Source organism: Melospiza melodia, chromosome Z (assembly GCF_035770615.1).
Source record: "Melospiza melodia melodia isolate bMelMel2 chromosome Z, bMelMel2.pri, whole genome shotgun sequence".
Taxonomy (NCBI): Eukaryota; Metazoa; Chordata; class Aves; order Passeriformes; family Passerellidae; genus Melospiza; species Melospiza melodia.
Genome location: NC_086226.1, coordinates 60,926,545 through 60,950,322, shown reverse-complemented (window position 1 = coordinate 60,950,322; position 23,778 = coordinate 60,926,545). Strand labels below are relative to the sequence as shown.

Sequence of the window (23,778 nt, the reverse complement as noted above, 5' to 3'; positions counted from 1 at the left end):
GGCCTCTGGAGCAAGTTCATCTTGAAACTAGCCAGCCATATTGGAACCCATTGACATTCCAAAACAGTATATATATACATATATACATACATACATATATATATATATATATATATATAAATAAACAGCCAAAATCAGAGAAAAGGAACAGGGATTTAAAACTTTTTTTAACAATTATTTTTGTGAAACATGTACTCTTTTCATACGGGTGGCTTTTACAAGCAGCTTTATCATTGTTCATTTCTTAAGTTATTTGTTGTGGTCATGGAAATGTTGATTCTTATCTGCTTGATATTTTAAAATCTGGAGGAAGTATCATTGTAAAGATAATCTGAAATCATGACTGGGTTTAGAGACAGATTTCCCATGACACTGCTAATCTGCTGAGAGTTTTACTTGTTTAATTTCTTTAAAATTTTCATTAAATTCAGGACAGTGACATGTACAGAAAACCTTACATCAAGAAAAATTTCGAATTTATTTTTTCAAGAGTTTGTTTCAGCAAAAATTTGTTCAGTTGAAATGTGTTTGTAAGCAGCTATTTTACTTTACAGCCCTGGCAGGGCACAGTTCTGTTTACCAGTATCAGATATCACAATAACCAACTCCTCAGGTATTTAGGTGTGTGGGAGCCCTTGCATCTCCTATTAAACAGAACCTACAAAATGGGGACAGATAATTTTTATATGCAATTAACTTCCTGCTTACCCTACTTTTACCCCTCATACCCATTGCCCTCTATCCTCCCCCTGAGTTCAGTAGCCTCCTTCACACTTCAGCAGTGTTCCTTTGAAGGGTATGGATTCTCCATACAGGCAAGTGAAATAACAGATTGTTAAAGCTTGGTCTTAGCCATACTCATGATTAATTCATGACTACATACAAAGATGCTGAGGATGGGAAGAGAAATGAATTGTACTGCTGTACATAAAAAAGTACTGTATGCTTCATTTCATCTAATGAGAGAGCTCTGGGAGGTAGAAAGGATCATTCCTTGCCTGTTGCTTGATCCATATTTGTACATACTGTAGTGAGTGGCTAAAGCCAGAAAGGGCAGAGAAACATTCCTTTGGAAGTGTAGCTCCCAGTATAGTTATCTGAAATTATTAAAGAGAACATGCTGCTTTATTATTATTATATACATAATATACATAAATATCTCTTCAGTCTGGAAGTTCACCAGATATGAATGCTAATATTCAATTATTCAGCATAGTGAATTGGTAAATGCATAACTGTATTTGCTAAGAATTTATGATCTGTCTATGCTATATATTCCTTTTGTTAACATTTTTTTAAGAAAACTATTTTTGTTATTGTAAAATTAATATTTCAGAGCAGAATTTTTAAACTTATTGCACTAAATACAAGCTGTCTACAAATAATGATGCCTCAATGGTTCAGTCACTCCATTCCAGAAAATCTTTTGAAAGAGTAAGAGCCTTTCTACAGAAGCTTTATGATGGAGTAGAGAGGTATGTCTAGGTAAAGACATGCACAACTTTTGTAATCAAGGTTTAGTAAGTAAGCAGTTAACCGTGCTTCCTTTCAGACTATACCAGACTTCTAAATTGCTGCTGAAGGTTTAAATAATTATTTAGTGTCATTTAGCTAACTAGTGCTCTTATCTTTTTGGCAATAGTAAAATGTTTCACTTTTGCTTCCAGAAGTCATTTGATAACTTAAATTTGTTCCTTTTTTCCCTGTAAGCCAGTTAAAACAATTTACACTTTTCATATCACAGAACCCAAACTATTTGAATGGTACAAAAATAAAGACACATTCAGAAAGGATAGCTGTTGGGGAGGCAAAGAGACTTCTCCAATCCTGGAAGCACTTACTCATTTAAGTGAACCATATCTGTAACTACTGGCATCAGGAAGGCTCTCTAAGTATGGAAATTGCAACATACACATCTGTGTAAGTGCTGACTGGATTAGAGCTTCAGCCCAGGGATCCAAACTGGAGCACAGATGAGGCCTCTCTGTGCAAGTTAGAGGTCAAACTTGCCCAGAAGAAGCATTGGAACAGCCTTACTTTTGTGGAGAGGAGACACTCCTGCAGTACCAGTGTCTAAGACAGCAGTGGTACTCAGCACCAGATCAGAGGGATTTAGCAACACAAATTTAAAAACTAGCTTACATGAATTGTAGAAACTGGTTTTCAAGACTAAAACACTTACCAAGTACCCAGTTGCTTCCAGCGAATCTAGTTTTAATCTTGTTTGGAGGTTATTGGAAGTGCTTAATCAAAGAAGCCTTGTATTCTGCTCATTTTGATAAGAAAATTCTGCCATGACTGGTTCCACAAGTTTGTGTTCTCCACTCACTGGATGTTCTGAGTGGGAACTGTACTCTGTAATTGCAACTAGGACTGCAATTGGTAACAAATTTTGTATTTTTGTATGACTTGACTGTGCACCATTTTTATAGCAGTTTATCCTGTCTTAAAAATAAATTTGTTTATTCACATGGTGTTTAAAAGATACAGGCAACACTTTTCTATGGGTAGTTGTAATGTTTAAGTGAGAAACCTATATCATTACAAAGTTCTTAATAAAAACATGTGCACCATTCTTGAGTGTATATCCAGCATGCAGAGCTTTTCAGTCTTGACAAAAAGGCATTCCATCCACACACATGCTTTCCAGTGGCCCCTTAAAGCTTTTGAATGCCCATTGAAGTTCATTTGCAACAAACTCTTCCAGCTCTGTCTTGTGCACAGAGATAAGCAGAAGTCAGAATTATGAAAAGATAACTTTTCAGGACAAATTTAGACTGCTTTCCTTTCCTAGTGGGGATAGTGGAGTGGGAGGACATTTTGGCATGTAAATACCATACATAAATTTTGGCAGTAGGGATGCTGGGGTCTGCCAGCTGTGAGGGATTAAATACTTCTTTTGACTGTTGGTTATTAAAGCCAGTGTATGGTCTCCTTTGTGGGAAGCAGTCTAGACTAAGTAGAGAGTGATGCTGCACTGAGAATAACAATGCAGGAGGAGCAGATGAGACAGCTAAAACAGAGAAATCATCTCCTCAGAAAGTCCATTGAATTGAGTAGTGCTAAAAGATTGGAGATTTAGGCTGGACAATTTGGGTTTAGAAACAATCATTGAGATTACTGCTTCCCAGCATTTGGCTTCTGCATCATGGCCTCTGACCAGTTAAGTTTCAAATAGAAAAAACATACCAATCCTTAAATTGTTAATTTTTTCCCACATTATTTTTTCTGTTTGGAAGTTGAACCAGTACCATGTCATCTTTACTGCTTCTTCCAGCCTTAGAGAATGTTTTTTATTGTTGTTCTTTTGGGTCTCATTTCTATATTGCTCTCTGAGTAAAAGAGTGGCAAGTGGCAGAGTGTCAGCTCCCTTTGTCCCTTGATCTTACCACATTCCCTTTTACCTTCTCGAGGCAGTGATTCAGGAAGGTAGTGAATGAGAGGGAGAGTATGTGCTAAGCTGAAGTTCTGAGGTAGAACTTTTTTCTTTTTTTGTCTGGTATTACTCCATCACTGTGGTTAGAAGTGCAGCCAATCACTTCTAGAGTTTCACTGCTGCTCCAGAGCTAGACTTAACACATAGAATGGCCAGCTTAGATTTGCATCTTCAGCTTTCCATGAGCTCCCAGTGCCAGAACCAGGACGGACTTCTAAATGTGGCCTTACATTGGCATAGTAAATGAAGGATTTTTGCATTTGGAAAGTGTTTTCTGTAAGGGAGACCTAACAGTGGAAAATGCAGTTAAATGTTGTGGTGGGTTGACCATGGCTGTCACATACACTGCTACTCTATTGCTTGCTCAGAATGGGAGAGAGCAGTGAAAGGACAAAAATACTGATCTAAGTGCAGTTATAAGCAAATAAGGAAAAAAAACCAAAACAAAACAAAAACAAAGGCAATCATTTACCAGCAGATCAATGCCCAGCCAATCTCCAAGCAGCAGCTGCTTGTGAACTACACCCACCCCAGTCTGATTGCTGAGTGTTACATTACATGGTGTGGAATATTTCTTCAGTCTGTTCAGGTCGGCTGTCCTGGCTGTGTGCCCTCTCATCCTTTTGCCTAACCCCAAACGACTGCAGGGGTCATAGAGTGGAAAATAGAGAAGGCCTTGACCCTGTGCAAGCACTGCTCAGTAGGAGGTTAAGCTTTGTGTTAGCAGCGCTGTTGCAGATCTAAAACACAGCATCTTGCAGGTTGCTGACCATCCAGTCTAACCCAGTACACAGACCCACCTACCCAGTAATTAATCCAAGACTTGCTCCCTGCATTTCTGTACAGCATCTTCTCAGGGTGGTTACTTCTTTTCTGAAAGGGCTTTTTTTGCAGCAGGCAATTCGCCTGCTCCACAGTGCTCCCTTTCCTGGAGGGAGCAGGGGATGTTAGCTCTTACTCTTTCAGCACATAATGGGGATATAAAGCAAAAATGAGCCCTTTCTGTATCAGTGTTCTGGCAATTGAGCAGCCAGTGTTGGAAACAATATACTTAATGTGCCCTCAGGGCATGCACTTTAGTGGTTTGCTCTTGAGTGGTTATGATGTATTCTATGAATGTATGTTATGGAGTCAGAATAAAATGCATGTAGCAGACATATACTCATCACCATCTAGTGAGCATTTAGTTCAGAGTGCATATTACATGCTATATTGAATATGGCACAGTCGTTTTAAGAAACAGTTTTAAGATTTATAAGTAGATACCTTACAGCATTCCCGTTTTTAAAATCATGGCTTGGCCTGTGCAGATACCATTTACTAAATCTAACTATCACTAGCCCATTGTTTCTTGAACAGCTTGTGTCACATTATCAACACAGAAATTCTATTTCATCTTTGTGAAAAAACCAAAAAGACAACAAAACAACCCTTGTGTTTCCCAACACAAAACCCAACAGGCTTATCTGAAGCATTTCTTACCCTCAGCTTCTTTGTTGGGATGATGAAAGATTACTTTAAATATTTCATTTTCAAATGCTCTTCCAACTATTTAGTCTCTGCTGTTATTTCCACCATGTAACAAGATTATGGAGACTAGTAAATCTGTATTTCTTGTGTTCTGTAGCAAATACTGTTTTCAAGGTATTTTTTTCTTTTATATTTAAAGAGATGAGAGAAAAGATGAAACTCATCTCCTGTGATGTGGGTTATGTATAAAAGGCAAAATTTCTGGTCTGGGATGGAGCTGTGATGAGTCTTGCAATCTGCTACAATCAAGCCAAAGCTCCTCAGAGACCAGGATTATGAAAATATTTCTAAAGAGAACTGGTAGCATGAATTGATCTGAAAATACCCATTTGAGGGTTAAATTATCTGGCATTCATTGGAAAGACATCTGTTAAAATGAAACTAGCAGAAAACAAGCAAATGCCCATCAGATTCTACTCCCCTGTCTTACTGAGTTCAAGTCATCATATTTGAATATGATGACCAGAATTGGTGTAATAAGCATTTGGTACTTCTCTACAGAAACTCCCTTTAGAATCAAAGTTCCAAGAATTCAGAGTAAAAGTACCAGCTGACTTTAACAGAACTAGCCTAATTTCAGTTATGTTAAAGACAGCTATGGCCTCTCTAAGTATGTGACTTATAAGCAGATACCTAACAGCATTCCTGGTTTATGTTGGCAGCATAGGTGGATACCATTCCTTAAGTGTACCACCTCTCCTCTTTGGGTTAGTGGGAATTAGGGGCAGTTTATTTCAAAAAGCTATGGTGAAATTAGGAAACTGACTAGTTTTGAAACCCAGCAGAAGTTGTGCATTGACTGGAGTTCCTGCTATAAACATGTTTTTTAACTCAAATACCATGTGTCCTCTGTGTTAGTATTAGTTGGGTCCCTCCCTGCTGCTCAGTCTGAAACAGGAGAGTATCTCTCATTTGAAAAAACAGCAGCACCAACAATCTTATAATGTCTCCCAGGGGAGTGAGGGAAGAAAAAACAGAAAGGTGGTTTTATTTCTAATGTAGGACAGAAAAGCTGCCAGAAATTAGGTGGAGCCATGGAGAGCAGATAAAAAATATTCCACAGGATCTTCACAGTAGTTAAGAAAATTCACATTCCAATTCAGACATTTCACAGCAACATCTCCCGTGTCCCACTTTAATTTTACTCTGGAGTTCTTCAGAGCAAAATGAAAGTGGAATACTATCCCTGTAGAAAATAATTATTTCTATATAATGAATTGTGTTGCTGATTACAGAAACTACTCTAAGGAAAAAGGAAAATCTTCTGAACAGATTTTAAAGGCTTGACAGTACTTGCATTGTCATAGTCCATCAAAGCTTCATCTGGAAATGAATTTTTCATCCTCCTTTACTCATACTTCTAACAGGGCAATCAAACCCCTGGACTGGCTTAGTGATTTACATTGAATCAAGATCAACTAACAAGTGCTCCTTTTTCCAGTGGAATGCCACCTCCTTTGAGAATGGGAAAAGTAAATGTGACACTGTTCATTGTTGTCTTGAGAACTTAAACTATTTTATACTGCAAGCTGTGAATGCAGGAAGAGAAAAGAAATTAACAGTGCTGATCTAATCTTAGATTTTCTGTGTAAACTGACATTGTGCCAGGATACTGATGCAAAACTGTATTTTAGTCTAAGAAATGTATAGATTTTTTAATGTATCAAAATAAAGTTTTCCTTTTAAGTAAGAAAGAAATTTCTGTATCATCCATGTGGTGTGTGTAAGCCATGCTCTCTTACTCAATGCAATACAATCTCATGTTCCTGAGAAGCAAGTCAAATTTTTGCTGAAGTTTTACTTTGTTCTGTGCCTGCTCTTTAGCTGAGTAGCTGTACTTATACTGGACATACTGTCCTGGTGCCAAGAAAAGCATTCTGATGGTAATGTTTTCTGAGATGAGCGTGTTAATGGCGTTTGGTAGAGGAAAGGCAGGATATTTTTGCTGTCTTTCTTCTCATTGATCCTCTCACATCTCTGCTTCTCAGCTTCCCTCCAGAGTCTTGGAAACTGCCCCTTTAGGCTAATGTGCCTTTAGGCACATTCCTCAGCCTCTCTGATAGGCTACAGGGTGTGCTGAAGTCTGTCACATATAGAAGCAGTTGGAAAGTTCTTCACTGTGAAAGGGGAGGTTGTGGTCACACATGCAGAAGAGTCCTTGCTCATACCCAGGAAGCAGGACTCTCAGGGCTCATAAGGCTATCTGGAGCAGGCTGGTTCATAAGATGCTTTACCTTACCAGGACCACTGTTGGGCAGTGAACAGTAGGGAGGCATGAAGGAGATCTTGCTATGCATTATGAGCCATGCAAGATGCATATCCCAGCACAGCACCTCTTGTGGCACCATTACCTTGTTCCTCAAGGACCTGTACATATCCCCACTCTGCACAGCTGTTCTAATAGCTTGGATGTCTAAAGATAGATGGTGAGTAGACTCAATAACAGAGGCACGTACAGTCACAAAGATTTCTTCCCCTCTCCTCGCTGTCCCATAGCACAGCATATTTCTGCTTCTTGCTGACAGGTTTTTTTAACACTAATACTCTAATGCACTAGTAGCGAAGCCGAACCATGTTTTCTGCTTCTATTTTTCTTTACTGCAAACCACTTCAGCACTGTATTTGCCTGAGATAGTTTACTTTATCTGGAAACTCCTGCTGCTTCTGAAATGGAGATTGATTCCGTTGTGCTCATCAGTCATCATCATCATCAGTCCATCAGGAGGAAAAGGACCAGACAGCCCATCAAGCAGGACCTCTGCACACAGGCAGGGTCCATGCTGTGGACCCAGAGTGTTCTGCTGCATGTCAGTGTTCTGCAGTTCCACTGAAGGTACGTGCCCTTGGCTCAGAGTGTCTATTTCATGGTTTATTAACAGTGAAGCTGCATGGCTAGATGGGTTTAGCTGCACGGAGAAAAAGAGGCTCCAGAGATAACCTTCATCAGCAGAGGTGTTAGGGGCAGGAGGCATGAAACATAAAGGTTGTATAGACCCTGTCTGGTTTCCACTGTATTTTGCCTATGTCAGAGCTGCAGAACAGGAGCTCTTTAGCTTTATTTACACTCTTTAGCAGTGAGGGATTGAAGCACTGTTTGCAGAGATCAGTGCTCTGAAACAAGAGTTTCATGACGTCTAGGAGAAAAAAAACCAGGCACCTAAAGGTGGGCTGCAGAAGGCTAGTGAGAGAAGCATATGCAGCGAGAACAGAATGGGACATGGGACTTGCAAGGTAAATTTCAGGGTACTGTGGTGGATTGTGGAAGAAAACCCTGCTCTCCTGCTGTTAGCAGGGATCTGGAGACAGAGGACTGGAGCTGTAGAAGCAGGATTTTTCCTTCAACCACACAGCAGTTCACATGGCAAGACATTCTTCATGTGGTGGGCATGTATCTCTGACCACTTACCCTTGGGACTCAGCCCCTGGCATTGGCAATTGCAGAACAGCACAGGCAGCTGCCTTCCCAGATCCCCACTCCCTGAAAAGCCCTGCTGTCCGGGAGATGAAGGACTAGTCTTCTTGCTAGCAACGCAGCACATGTCCTTGGCTGCGGAAGGAGCTCTCCTGCCAAGTGTAGAGGATGTGACCCTCTGTATGCAGCATTTGGTGTGCAGGAAATGGACTTACTCTCCAAGGCAGGGAGCTCAGATCCTGTGCTGCTGGGTCTGGAATCACTCCTTCCCTCCACTCTGGGCCACTGACCCAGTTTTAGTCACTGGTATTTAGATGTTAGTTTAATGAAGATTAGCTAGTGTCCAGGTAGTGATTATTTAGAATTTCTGATTAAATTATGAATGTGTGAAATGGATGGAGCTTGCACTCCCGCACACAGAAAACCTGAAAAGGCTGGTTTTCTGACAACTACTGCCATCATCTTCATCTAGTGCTTATTCTTGTTTGCCTTAAATATGCTAAAACTAAAGTGAAAGAAAATCCAACACCAGAGCAGATTTTGTGAGACCCTTACCAGGGCAGTCAAAGCTAGAAATAAAGCCTATGAGAGAAGCTATTGAATTTCTGTATCTCACTGCCTCACCTGACAGTAATCAAGTGGGAGACCAATGAGTGAGCAGTGGAGTCTTCTGAAGAAGAAATTAGACCTGAACCCTGTGCCCTAGAAAAAAAAAAAAAAAGTCTGCCACAATCCCAGAAATAGTGATGTCTTCTGTTTTTAATTGCTTTTCTGTTAGCTCTTGTATTCTAGTTTTAAATATTAAGTCCTGAATACAAACCTTGGACAAAAAATATTTGCTAGGCATTGGCAATGCCAGATGAGGCACGGTGGTCTGGCCACTTCTCCATGTCCCTCCATCTTTGCTTAGATAGGAGAGGTTTGGCTCAAATATTTGGACACCTGCCTGTGGCCAACACACTGCTTATCCACCAAAGACCTCCTCCTCTGTCACCTGGGACATCTCACTTTGTGTCTCTGTACCTCCCTTTCCTCAAAAGATGGGGATGCAATGAAGGCTGAGTACATTAAAGATCAGTCAGTACTCAGATACAGCAGGAGGACAGATTAATGAAATAGGAACAGGTAAGGCTGTGTGTGAAACTGGGATCTAAAAATGCCTCTGCAGCTGCAAGAGGCAATTAATTGGGTGGAATTTGTATCCTATGCAAGGGAAATGATACAGACATGAACAGACTCATTGCTCAGACTCATTGCTCTTCTGATAGTTAAAATATCTGAAAACTTAATCCTCCATTAGAAAATCCCCTCCAGTCTTTTAGTGGGTCTTGATACTTCACTGTGCCTGCTTTTTGCCAGAAGAAAAATCCACTTGTTGGAAGGTGTGCTGAGTGTCTTTCAAATCTCTTACAATTGCACTGCCCCTAGTAACAACAACAAACCTAACTTTAGTACCTAATGTTGAACATTGCTGAATGAAGTAAAGGGATTTCAAAGCATGAGTTTGCTGCCTGTTCTGAAAGGTTGGGTAGGAGGTCTGCAGAGTTCTTCCTTCTTATGGGCACAGAAGCCGTACTGCTCCAGGCAAGGAGCATGATGGCCTGCTTTTGAAAGCTGTGGTGTTGTATCTGTGCATTATGGGACAACGCAAGGACAAGAAAACCTCAGAACGGTCTGTATTTCATCGCAGCAGGAGACCAGCCTGCCACAAGAGCATGTGAGGTTCATGCTGTTTATGATGAAGATGAAGCTTGACAGCTTTATAAAAATGTAATTTGCTCCCCAAAAAAGCCAGCATAAGCACTTGCAGGTCTGAATTTCCCAAAAGATGAACAGCTTGAAAAGCTGTTAAGCTTCTTAAAGAAATAATAAGGAATCAAAGCTTGAATGAAGAGTGTAGGAGAACTAGACACAAGCCTGAATTTCTGTTCACTTCATTGTGTTCATGCGCCAGGGTCCCCTACCTTTCCATAATCTGAATTTACTTTAAGAATAGCACATAACAAGGCAATTAAGGTTTTGAGCTATGAGGGGAAACTTTTGTTTGAATTAAGCTAAACGTTTATATACATGGCCACAAGCTGGGGTTGGGCTCCAAAAGGGCTGCAGCCATGACACGGTGAAGGAAGTGGGAGGAAGGAGGAAATGAACTGATGACCTGCCAAGCCAGAGGCATGACATCAATTGGGGTAAGTCCCAGAAATGGCAAAGCTTTGCTTGTTGTCTGGGCTGCTGTGGAGCAGCTTTGTATTTGCACCTTGTAGCTCTACCCACCCCCACTGTGGCCCCTGCAGATGTTTTCCAGCTAACCTTTCTGGAGGGATGAGGCTAGAACAGCCATAAGTAGAGAAAAGGCAATGGAAAAAGCAAATATGAAAAGAGCAATTAGTAGTAAATGAAGTGCCAGATCTCAGAGGTGGGCCTCTGGAAAGCTCAGAGGGGATCCAAGAGCATTATCTGTGCCATGTTTACTGGAGTGGGGGACAGTGGAGAGTTGCTTTGCAGGGTATTTGAGCTTGCCTTTACCAATTACAACTGCTGGAAATTTAAAAAAAAAAAAAAAAGTTGCTTTGGCTAGAATTAAGCATTTACATGGGGGTGTTTTGAAAAGTCATATGAAGACAAATGAGCCCTTGCCATCTGAGCATCATTGCATTTGCAGCAGGAGAAGCTTTTGGAGAGACCATGTCTTGAGTGTCTTACTTTTTTGCAAGGGGGAGAAACTGTCCTTGCTGCTTGTTCTGGTATTTAAAATGTAAAGAAGGTCTGGTAAGCAATAATGCAGTGCTGCCGGCCAGGACACAGAACACCTTGGTGTGACAGTAGTAACACATCAAACATGGGGTACTGAGTATGCCACATATGTCCCGATATGCCTATGATGTGCTCGTGCAGGTGAAAGCTATTAAAGATGATTAGCACTTCATACTGAAGGAGTCTACTCTTTGGAAGAGAAAGAGGAGCTACTCCTGAGTCAAAGGGTTAATTTTTTTTTGTATCACAAAACCTAGACAAATACAAAATCTTTGTTTTCACTCTTCCAGATGAATCCTGCCAACTCGTTCAGCCTAAGGGCACAGCTCAGTACAAGGCATAGGCAGCATTATAAGCCTAAACAGCTACAGCTTCATCTGCTATTCTGTTCCTTCCTTTGCAGTCACAATAATGAAATCCAGGGGGAATTAAAAGTATCCTGGCTGCAGAGCCCATCAGCCAACCATTGTAATGTGGTTGTGAAATACAGAGCCACAGACTAGCAAGCACAATTAGCTAATAAGATCAGCGCTCCATCGTACCCCATTTTAAACAGGCTGCTGATAGAGTAATTTTGACACCAAAATAGCATCACAGGAAATACATATTCACTGCAACTCATTGTGCCTTTTATTAAGCAACAGTACAACACTACAAAAAAGCCAGATTTTCACTGGAGGCTGTCAGCAGGAGCAATTTCTCTGCTCAGGCCCGTGCTGATGAGAAAATTTTTCATGTCCCCTTCCCCCAAGCACAGCCAGCATGATTACACCTGCCAGCTGTGAAGGTTTTAGGCTGCCCATAGCTTCCCTCACAGACCTCAGCAGGAAGAAACACCCTGGCTGTTCAGCAGAACACTGGCTCTGCCATATCTTCCATATGTAACTCAGCTCAGCTCAGCTCAGTTCAGTGTGTGTTGAGCCATATTTATTCCTGTGAGGCACTGGGCCTGTTCTTACCCCTATCCATGAAGATCAGGAGACCAAATGAGCTATGCTAGACTGAGTAAGCTCCTAGAAAATTAAGGTAGCTTGGGCTGCTGGATCTCACCAGCAGCTCATAGCTCATTAGGGAATGTAATTTAATGCCCTTTAATGCTCTGACAATGTACTACTGCTTCCCACAGCATGCATGGATGGATGCACAGCACTCTCTGGGTTTGGAAGCCTCCCAGCAATGGTGCTCTCTCTCGTGGTCCTAACTGGAGACTGAGTGCAGCTCTCTGAAAGGAAAAGGCAGCATTTTTTCTCCTCTAGTTTTTCTTGTAAGAACAAACTGTTCTCTTTTCTATCTAGTCTAGGTTTTTAACAAACCAGCAAAGGGCAGTTCATCTCCTTCGAGCCCACAACATGAAATTTTTCACCACGAAAATAATCCCATTGCAGTGAAGTCTCCAGTCTCAAAGGTGCCTCTTGGGCCAGCCTTCTGGAAAGCCTTGTTCTGAGATGAGATGTGGTGCTGCAGCTGGGTGATGTGGTTTCCAGTGACCTGTTCTCTCAGTGGCCCCTCTGCCCTTCTGAGCCTGTCCTGATGGTGGGCTCACAATGAGCCAGCATTGCTGTGAGCTTTACCAGCCTCCTGCCTTAGAGAACTATTGCCAGCTTGATAACCTTCTGACAGATGTCAACCCTTTGTGCCCTTCCTCCCTCCTCTTCCAAGGCAGCATTTGTCCTCCCCACAGCCCGTGGTGCACATGCCTCACATGATTTCTGTACTGGACACAGCCAGCCTATGAGTGCAGCCAGAAGCATGAACAGATGAGAAGCTCACCTCCTGACTGGCCCAGCCCGGAGTCAGGAGATGGTGCACAAAGCATTGGCATGGACAGTACCTGACCTCCCCCAGCTCTTGTCCTTGCCTCCTCCTGCTGGCTTATCAGACTGCAACCCAAGGTGAAGCACCAGAGGTTATTGCTCTCCAGGAGGTAGCAGAAAATAGGTGTCTGGGGCAAAGGTGATCTGCTGCCTCTGAGTTTCACTTACCGTAAGAGTAGGACAGGATTAGAACACCCTTTTATGCTCCTCTGCTTCTTGTGCTTAAGGAGAGTTAAGGCTCATCAAGCCCAAAAAGTGCTGTGGGGTTTTTTTTGTGGATTTTTTTGGGTTTTTTTTTTCCTGCTGTGAACCTTCTTTTGCTGTGCAGCCAGAATTCACTGTAAGATCTGAGAAGTTAAAGGGTCAGATCTTCATCCCTCGCTGCTCCCTAAAATAGTCACACAAATATATGCAACATTGCCTTCACAGAAGTGCAGAAATGTGGCTTTCAACCCTTTTATAAATCTCTTTTTTCCTTGAGGATTACATCCCTGAACCACCTTTTTAACCTCAATCACTGCAGTCCTAGTTTTTTCTATTCTTTGAAAAGTCAGTTGATCTTCATGCCACACAAAAAACTCACCCTGTGCTTCTGCTGTCCACATGTTCAGCCACTTCCCTTCTATCTGTTTACCTCAAACCCCTTCTCTTCACTCACCCAAACATTTCCCAGTCATGCTTCCATTCAGTTCTCTGCTGTTCTCTGTGATTTTCCAAAGCCAAGCCCTTGCCCCCAGCCTCAAGTTCCTTGCATAATCTGCATCTCTCCCCCATCCACACCTTGCCTGCATGATACTTCTCTTCCAGCTCTCCTGGGCCTTGAGGTGTCCCACAGTCAGGCTTGTGCTCTGACTCTTGCTTCTGCCTGGGACAAAGTTACCCATCTTTCCCTCTCTCTGTGTTTTTTTCAAGCTAGACATCAAATTTGAGTGTCTCACAGTTAAAACATCCTCAAGAATGGAAAGTAGAAGCTGTATGCATTCTGCAGCTCTGGCTTGCCCCAGTAACTTCAGTGAAGGTAGACAAGTGGACAACAGCTTCCAATCTCGGTCTTGCCTTTCACAGGATCAATCAATGGCAATGTAGTTCTGCTGCTATTTTAAACTATGATCCCCTTGCTTTGTCCCTAATGCTGGCAACAAGACACAGATGTGCTGCTACCTGCTTGCATCTGCATCCTACAGTTCCTCTGTCTGTGTATGTCTAGTGCTTGGTAAAGCTGGGGGTTGACTCCAGTACAAAATGTTATGGTGGAATTTCAACTGTGCAACTGCACCCCCACTTATTTGCACTTCAAGCAGAGTGGAGACGAGATATGCACAATCAAGTATTTTTGACCATGTCACCCTAAAATGAGTTGAACAGGGACCCAGAGGACTTATGCATGATGTGTTTTAGTTGATTCTTCAAGAAGCATTTAAATGGAATTGCTAGTTGCAGGGTCCCTCATTGGCACAAGCAACAAACGCATAAATGCAATCTGTCTACATTGCAAACAGAGGTAGGATAGATAGATAGATTCAGATCTAAAAAAACTAAAGCTTTGCTTTAGAATATGTTTTATCTTGCATCCACTTATAATTGAAATACTGTGATTTATTTGACGTTCTTACTTTGAGAAGACATGAGGAGTTAGGCACTCCACACTGGCTCCAGTAACACGGAGAGACTGACATTGGTTTCTGCAGGATTTCATTGCACTGTTCAAGGGAAGACCAAGAGCACCCTAAAGTGACTACTGCTTTCAGCACATGGCATTTTTAAATTAAAATTTCCTTCAGTTGGTGACATCAGCAGAGCGTAGTGCCATGTGTTGTTACTCGCTGGTCCTCCAAGAGGCAGCTGGCACAGCCTCACGACCCTGGGCACACAGACCAGCACACATGCAGGCTCTTCTAATGGCGGGTGTGCCCCGGCAGCCATCTCACGGTGCCCTCTTCTGCACGGACCCTCAGCATCCACAGGTAGGTGAGGGCTGTGGAGCTCAGGGCCAGAGAGGTGCCTGCAGGGGCAGGTACTGAGGGACACTGGGGCATGGTGGGGACAGGAAGTGCAGGAAATGCACTGGTACCCAGGTCAGAAGGTATTTGTGGGGATATGGCAGAAGCCCTGAGAGAACACTGGTCACAGCAAAACCAGCAAAAATGCTTGTAAATTTGCCTCCTTCATCACTCTGCCTTCTCTCTGCTCCTTGACTCTTTTACAAATTACTTCTAACGTCCCCAACGACTTTAGTAAAATTCTACTTGCCTGAGCAAAACTGCAACTACTTCAAAAGAAGACATGCCCACAGGAGGGTTCAGTAAAACATGCTATTAATTATAAATGCTTCTCAGTGATCAGAAAGCCACCCATTTGACCAGCTGGCCAGCAAAAGGCAGGCTTTTCAAGCTAGGCATATCCAAATCACAGTAGTTGCAGTCACCAGTTCCTGTGAAGGAAGGTGTACACAGTGCATAGATGATTTCTTAAGCACTATGACAGTCTGATTTGCATGGTAGGTCTCTGGTGACAGCTACACTTTTTAGAGGAGCACGCTGTGGACCTTCTTCTCTGATCAGGGTGGCCACCATGGCTATGGGAAAGTGCCAGCTAGGTGCAATATGGTTCATTCTGCCCCAGAAAGCAGGCAAATGCCATGGAGAAGTGGATCAGGAATGGCTGCATCTCCTTTCCGAGAATATGCTGATGGTGTTCTGCTGTAGTCGCAGCTGGGTGTCTTAGAGAGGAGAGTGTGGGACTGCTCCTCAGGCTTTCATACCACCCACATCTCCCAAAAGGAGAGCCAGGATTGCTGTAGAAAGGAATAAGATGAATGTGTCTTTACACACATTACAGGGGCAGGAATTTTTAGATAAGGAAGTAACAGGAGAAACTATCAGTTTCAGAAAATTGACTAATAGACATGGACTGCTCTTCAGCCAATGTCATGCTAAATTCCTAAACTCAGAGAAGAAGAAGACTTAATATAATATGAATATCATTTAATGTACAAAAAGGGGTTGCCTGCACATTAAGGGAGACATATAGTAGGCAAATCTGGAAGTCTGTACCTTGCATGTACCTCAGCCAATGGGAAAAGGAAGAGGGTAATGCAGCCAGGAAATTAGGAAAAAATGGAGCCTGCATCCTCCAACATTTTCAGAGACCCCATGGGGAAACACCCTGTTGGGATTTTAGCTGACTAAGAGACTGGAAAAGTACAAGGCCATGGCTAATTCCAAGTCCTGCACCTGCAAGATAGTGTGTCCTTGTGCCTAGCTGGGTATGATAACAAGTAGACAGAGAGATGTGGGAAATAGAGAATGTAGGCCCAAAAGTACGAGGAAGAGTCGATGGTATAGTTTAACCAATAGATTGCTTAGCTTACAGAATATTCATAAGCTTATTACTTGCTGTATAAGTGTCTGATGCTCTCTTCAATAAACAGAACTTGCTGTTGACTCAAATTGAGCCCCGAGTTTTCACGCACCCGACAAATGGCTCATCCCCAACAAACGGACTATTCTGCAACAATGTCCTATGAATAAAGTTACAGGACTCTTCTGTTTCCTTTCTGGACATAAACCTCTGGTGACTTGAATTTTTCCATACACTGTCTATGCCACAGCCTCGAGCTTGGCTGTGCCCAGGCTCTCTGCATGCACAACAGCATCCTTCTCTGCCAAGTCTTCAGATGCCAGCACCCCTGTTCACTGTTAACTAGAGGGTAAAACGGCACGTCATGGACTATGTTTGGCGCTACAGCAATCCTTTTAGTCACTGACCACAGGCAGGTAACCCACCTCTCCCCCTAGACAGGCAGACTGATGAAGACACAGTGCCATCAGCTGGGCATTTGCAGCCTCCTGCCCAGAGTCCAGGCCACAAGGCAGGGGTTTCACAAAACCACACCTTCTGGTGACTACGAGCTCTTAGTGGCAGACAGCAGTGCATGCAGGGTGTATGCTTGTCATAGGTGAGGAGAGCAAGCCAGTCTGCAGTGCAAAAGCAGGATTAGAAGGTGTTGAGTCCATTAAGAGGGCAGCAGCTAATTCTTTCTCAGAAGCAGCTGTAGGGAGCCTTTTGTCCTCCATTCTGCACCTTGCCATCCAACAGCACTTACTTGCTACCTGAAGGCAGAGGCATGGCAGTAGCAGTGCCCCTGGCACCAGCAGTGTGCCATGGGGACAATAGATTTTGCCTGAAATTTGATTTGGGAAACTTTTATAATGAAGGGAGGCACAGGCAGCAAGCTGGATGAACAATATTCCTTACGCTTTAACAGCTGGGGGACTGCAACTGACTGTACAGCCCAGTAAAGTGCATACAGCCCTGGAAACCTCATTAATTATGCTCCTTCTCTTCCACACAATAACTGGTCTTTCCAGTGGAGCATGCCAGCATATCTCTCCCTAGAGGTGAGAGCTCATATTTCCTCCTTCCCACTTAACTCCTGCCCCTGACTGCCCACTAAAAAAATACAGGCAGCAGCAGAGCCTTTTCATAGGTGTGTTTGCTTTTATGCCATGTGAAAAACATCCCCTTTTCTGCTCTTTCTGTTGCTGCTGCCTCTCAGTTTATCTCCTCACTCTGCCTGTCTTGTTTCTGGTCCTGGCTGGCTGAAGGGCTTCTCAAAATCTGGTTTTAAAATATGAAGTGACTTTTGGACTGTGTGGCTCTGGGCCACATAGCTTTCAAAGGCAGTGGCTGAGAAAATGTATTTATTCACTGCTTTTTGACATGGTCAAAGGTTATTCCAGTAGACACTCTGGCATGAAAGGAGCAACTTCAGAAAATGACAAAATTATGTGGTTCGAAGAACTGAGCCTTCATCTTCATAGGCAGATGACTCCTGAGCAATATACTTTTATCCCCCCACATAATAGATCTTCAGTTTCTTTCCAGCAGCTCTCATTAACTCCCTTGACTGTTTTATTGGAGTGGTGTATAGGGGTTTATCCTACCTATACTGATCCATCCTGGGCACTGAAGAATTCCCTCTGTCAGAGACAGGGAAGGAGCAGGAGTTGCATTAATGAGACAGAGAATTAAATTCACAATAGTTAAGTGAAATTAAAGGCCAAGTTCTAATCAGCTAGGTCCATTTGAAACTTACCCAACAGAAACAGAACAAAATTCTCAGTAGGGTAGTGTCCCAAAGATGGCACAAGCGTGGTGATGCATTTTAATACCAGCACTGTGCTCAAAGCTGCTGTAACACCATAGATCTGCACTCCAGTGCAGTGGCTGTTCTGTGGCCGTGGCTGTGTCAAACGCCATCATTATGAATTAGGGTTTCCTTTCAACACTGCAGGGCTGGAAATTTTTTTTTTTTTTTAAGTTTTCATACTTTATTTTTAGAACTTGGATTAGTGAACTCTGTGATTAAGCAAAGTGAACTCTGTGATTAAGCAAAGTAAACACGTATACACAACGCCTAGAGACAGAATGCCTGGGGTTAGAAGGGGCCTCAAAGAACCCACGGCAGGGCAGTCGAGCCTCACATGTGGCTGCTGCTGCTGCTGCTGCTGCTGCGATCCCACGTGGCAGCCGGGCCGTGGGCACAGGCTCCGCGCTGCGGGACACCCCCAGCTCCAAGAGCGGCCCAGGAGCAGCATGCCAGCATCCCGGCCCGCTCCGGCTGCGCGCTCCCAGCGGGCATCCCAGCGGGCGAGGTGGGGCTGGAGCCAGCCTGCAGCCCCGCGCCGCGCCGGGGCGGACTGCCTCCTGTCCATGCACAGCGCGGAATGGATCAGGACTGCCTTAAGGCAGGATGTGCTTTGGTGTAAGAGCTTGGGACACTTTCAAGGCTAATCAGCAAGAAAGGAGACCTGATCAGTGGAACTGGGAGCGGCTAGCATCGCCTAGTTCAGGACATCCGGGAACTAAACGTGACGAGATTTGAGGACGTAGTGAATCCGGATGTTGATGTGTGTTTGTTGTATGCATTGATATAGGTCAAGGTCTATCTGTCCTATAGCTTAACTATGTGCATTATAATACTTAAAATCAGCCTTTTTTCTTAACTATGTGCATTATAATACTTAAATTCACGCCTTTGTGTAGAGCAAAAAAGCCCGGACCAGGTGAGGGCCCTCCTCTTGAGCATGCGTAGAAGTTATCTGGGATATGTAGCGTATGGAAATTTCCGAACAAACCGTGCTAGCGGGGCTGTACTTGGGAAGTCACTGACTTCGAGCTTGTGCGTGTAAATAATGCAGGGGAAAGTCCGGCAGGGCGCGCTCCATCTCTGGAATACCACCAGGCTTGCGCAGCTCTGGAATAAACATCCAGTACCTTTCTGGAGTGTGTAATTATTGGCCTGAGGAGAGGAACCAGGTTCTGTGGAAGTCGCTCTCGCAGTTGGGGAGTGAGAAGGGGAAGAGCGTTCTCAGATTTTAGAAACAAGCTAGGAAAAACCACAAACCTTCCCATCCACTCCAGGATTGTTGTGTTTCCCCAGGCTGCCATGAAAAGCACAGTTATTGAAAGCTCCTGGCATTTACTTTTTTTCCTGTTAAAATGGTAGGAAGATACAGAAATGTATTCATAACAACTGGCTTGTTTTGCTTCTGCTCTGAGCAGGTGTCTGTGTTAAACCGTGACCTTGTGAATTTTGCCGGCCACCCTGCCTGTCCCCTTCACGCCTCCCTCCAGCACAGCAGGCATCTAAGAAGCATGTTTTTTCCAGGGCTCAATTCAGATTGGTGGATTGCACTCTCTTGAAACCATGACTTAAAAAAGGAACTTATCAATGCCAGCCACAAGGTTCGTCTGGTTCTTGGCTTTGTAGGCAAATTATGGAAAACCCAGCCATAGGGGACAAGTGGTGAGAGGACAACCCATGCTGGATGTGCTAACCAGTGCAAGGCTTTCCTCCCCAAATTTACTGCTGAAGATTTCCCCACAAAGAAGAAATCTGGGTGCTTGTAATCATCTCCTCCAAAATGCCCCTGATCCCAATATCACACCATAGCCTTCTGCTTAGAAAGGAGATGTTCTGCTGGCCCAGTCAATGCCACCACTGGGTTGGGTACAGTGTGCTTGGGACCCCAGGGACATGATCAATATCTTATCTTAACCCATGAGATTTACTGGATTTTTTCCCTCTGATTTTCCTTGCTCTGCCACCAGGGTGGTGGGAGGTTGGAGTGAGTGAGCAGCTGTGTGGTGCTCAGCTGCTGGCTGTGGTTGAACCACCATGCCTTGTTATTTTGTGTTCTTGGTATGCAGGCCGGTATCCTTGTAAACATGCAGATGAAACAACCATTGACAAAGCAGAACTGCAAAGAGAACTCCCCCTGAGTTTAATGTTCTCCTACTGCTGGACAGGACCAAGGGGACGCTTTACTGGGCCCTGCAAATGCACAATGTCCTTGTGTCCATCTCGCCAGTCTAGTGTGGCTGTAGAGAGGAAAAACCCTGTTTTAAAAACAAACAGGCAAAACGTTGGTGCAGAGACTGGCCTGAAATGACTGGATGCATTTAGATTTTACTACTGAGGTAAACAAGAAGCATTGTGAATGGCAAATGAGGCTGTCACCTCACAAAATTCTAAAGGGCAAACCATTGTGCCAAAGGGCACCTGCCACCATCTTGCAGTCAGACTTTAAACTAACAAATAATACAGTTCAAAAATAAAAGATAAATGTTTGAAATAATGTCTCTAAATGGTTCTGAAATCCAGAGGCAAGAACAGTGATGGGACAGCCCATCCTACACAGACATGGATCCTGGGATTCCCGGGGTAATGAAAAGGTTGTTGTGAACCACCTGGTTGATGAAGGGAAGCCAGTTGATGTGATCTTTTTGGATTTCTGTAAAGCTTTTGATACTGTCTCTCCCAGGACCCTCCTGCAGAAAATGTCCAGCCCACAGCTGGATAAACACATCATGTGGTGGGTGAGCAGCTGGCTCAGGGGTCAGGCACAAAGGGCTGCAGTGAATGGGGTGACATCAGACTGGTGTGACCTGTCACTGGTGGGGTTCCACAGGGCTTCATCCTTAGCCCTGTGCTCTTCAACATCTTCATAACTGACCTGGACTTTTGAAGAGATACTAAAATGAAAGGAGCCATTGACTCCCTGGAAGGCAGAGAGGTCCTGCAGGGAGACCTTGACAAATCAGAGGTCTGGGTAATCACCAACTGTGTGAAGTTAAACAAGGGAAGGTGCTGGATTTTGCACCTGGGATGGGGCAACCCTGGGTATGTTTATAGACTGGGAAATGAGGTGCTGGAGAGCAGTGCTGTGGAAAGGGACCGGAGAGTCCTTGTTGAAGGCAGGTTGAATGTGAGTGAGCAGTGCCCTGGCGGCCAGGAGGGCCAGCTCTGCCTGGGGTGCATCAGGCACAGCATCACAGCCAGGCAAGAGAGGGGACTGTCCTGTTCTGCTCTGCTCTGCACTGGGGCAGCCTCGCCTCAAGCACTGGGGGCAGTTTTGGGTTACTCAATGTGAAAAAAGATACAAAGCTGTTGAAGAGTGCCCGAAGGAGACCGATGAAGATGAAGAAGGGTCTAGAGGGGAAGAGCTTCAGAGCAGCTGAGGTTACTTGCTTGCATCAGCCAAGAGAAGAGGACTCAGCAGAATGCAACTTGCTCATGAGAAGAGGGGGAGCAGGGACTGATCTCTTCTCTGTGATGTCCAGGGACAGAACCGAAGGGAATGGCCTGAAGTTGAGTCAGGGGAGGTTTAGGTTGCATACCAGGAAAAGGTTCTTCACCCAGAGGGTGGCTGGGCACTGGAACAGGCTCCCCAGGGCAGTGATCACAGCACCAGCCTGACAGAACTCAAGAAGCATTTGGGCAATGCTCTCAAGGCACAGGGTGTGATTCTTGGGGTGTCTTGTGCAGGGCCGGGAGATGGACTGGATCACTGTGGTCCCCTTCCAACTCAGGATACCCTAGGATTCTTTTAGAACTTTAAGAGTTTTAAAAGTCCCGTATGTCTAATCTAACCTTGCCTTCTGTGAGTGTGAAGCCATTCCCTGTGTTCCGTCCCTACAGGCCCATGTAAAAATTTCCTCTCCACCTTTCTTGTAGGAAAAGGTACCCTTTAGGTACTGGAAAGCTGCTCTAAGGTCTCCCTGGAGCCTTCTCTTCTGCATGCTGAAGAACCTCAGTTCTTTCATTCTTTCTTCATAAGAGAGCTATTTCATCCCCCTCACCAGTTTTGTGGCACTACTCTGGACTTGTTGTGGAAGAAGTCTGGGTCAATGAGTGTGATGCTTACTGCTGGCACTGTGTTTGTCGGGTTTGTGTTCAGATGATGGAGAGGTACCTGGTAATGCAGAAATAGCCTGGTTAGCCAATGTGGCTCCTGTTGAGGATGGATTCAGACCCCTGGTTCTCTGAGAGGTCAGCTGAGGGACCAGGGAGGGACTGTTCTACAATATGGAATTTTGACTTTAGGTGGGAAAGAAACTTTCAAACCCAGAAATGTGTCTCATTCAAAGTAGTTGCAAAGCATCTTCAAAAGTGATGTATTTGTCAGTGGAGGTTATCTGTGGCAAGACTTTTCACTGCCTTTAAAAAAATCTGAACAAGCCTGTCTCCTTCCAAGGCCCAAGGGCAGCACATATTCCGAGAATTGACGGCATCGCCGCTCTTTATTTCTCACTTCCAATTACTTGTTTCCTAGCAGTCCAATGGCATCTCTCCTGGGCAGTGCAGCTGGCCAGACAACCCTCCTGATGGAGGGATAACAAAAGCCTCAGTCAGGGTATGACTGTGTATTTTGGAGAGAGAGAATGGTATCAGTCAACAGCTCTGCATGTTCAATTAATGCGAAAGATAAATCAAAGACTTCTGTAGGTTAAGTGTTTTTAATGGATGTATATAAATATATGCATACTTTTTTCATACAAAAGGATTCACCAAGATTTTTTCCTTTTAAAATTTTTGTTATTTTTGGTTCTAGAGTTTTACATCCAACTTTGCATTGCATTGTGTAGGCAAGTAAGACAGGCAGTGATGGCACGAGGACTGTAGCTGTTGCAGTGGATCTGTAAGTGTAGATTCCGGTTAACACACAAACTGGTCCAGCAGCCTCACATGGTTATTTCTTGGCTTTAGCCTAGGTTTGTTGTCATGATCCTAAACCTTTCTTTTGGGAGTATCTTGCCCTACTCACTTTTTACTGAAATCTAAATCTCTTCAAAACAGACAGTAAAAAAAATCACAACATAAAAAAAATTTTATCCTGTGGGAAGAGTAAAATGACATGTCATCTTATGACTGGCTTATCACAAACACCATCCACTGCTCACATAATAAAGAATTACATAAATAAATGTAGTTTATATTTATCTATAAACACATGTAGTAGATAAAGTGTGTAAGCAGACATAGCAAACAAAGTCAATCCTTGCAATAAAAACCCAAGAAACATATGCACACAAGCATGCTGAAGCCGGTTGTGCCCACACTTGTTTGTGCAGACCGCAGGGCTGTTTTCTTCTCCTGACTAATTTCAGCGGCTTTCAGTAAAGAATCCCTCATATATCTTCAAGCAAATGCAATTCACATAGTTTTAAGAGTAATGGTGGGAGAAGGTAGCTCTTCACAGGAGGACAGGTGGAGACTTCAGGGCAGCCTTTGTTGGCCCTTTATACTTGAGTAATTCATATTTACACTGCTTTACTTCATTTAAATGGGGCTTGTTGTGATTTATTTCTCACATATTTTCAGAAATGTAGCCCTGGCCTGCCCACACTGACAGGAATTACACAGGCTGTGGTTCCCTTACAAGTCTTTGTTTACTATTGTTTGTAGTAAACAGCTGGTTACATTATGATGCTTAACAAATGCCCTTTTTGCTCTGTGTGTGCTGGTATGAATGCAGAGCTTCCCT

The 23,778-nt window shown here is 43.6% G+C and overlaps 1 protein-coding gene across 1 annotated transcript in view; it reads left to right on the top strand.

Moving 5' to 3' along the window:
• Positions 1 to 6,664, top strand: part of SLC44A1 (solute carrier family 44 member 1) — a 70,439-nt gene extending 63,775 nt beyond the window's left edge. Inside the window, exon 16 of the mRNA XM_063181014.1 lies at positions 2 to 6,664. Coding sequence (XP_063037084.1) covers positions 2 to 25 — 24 coding nt within the window. The 3' untranslated portion in view covers positions 26 to 6,664. The remainder of the gene's footprint in view (position 1) is intronic.
• The last annotated feature ends 17,114 nt before the right edge of the window (positions 6,665 to 23,778 follow it).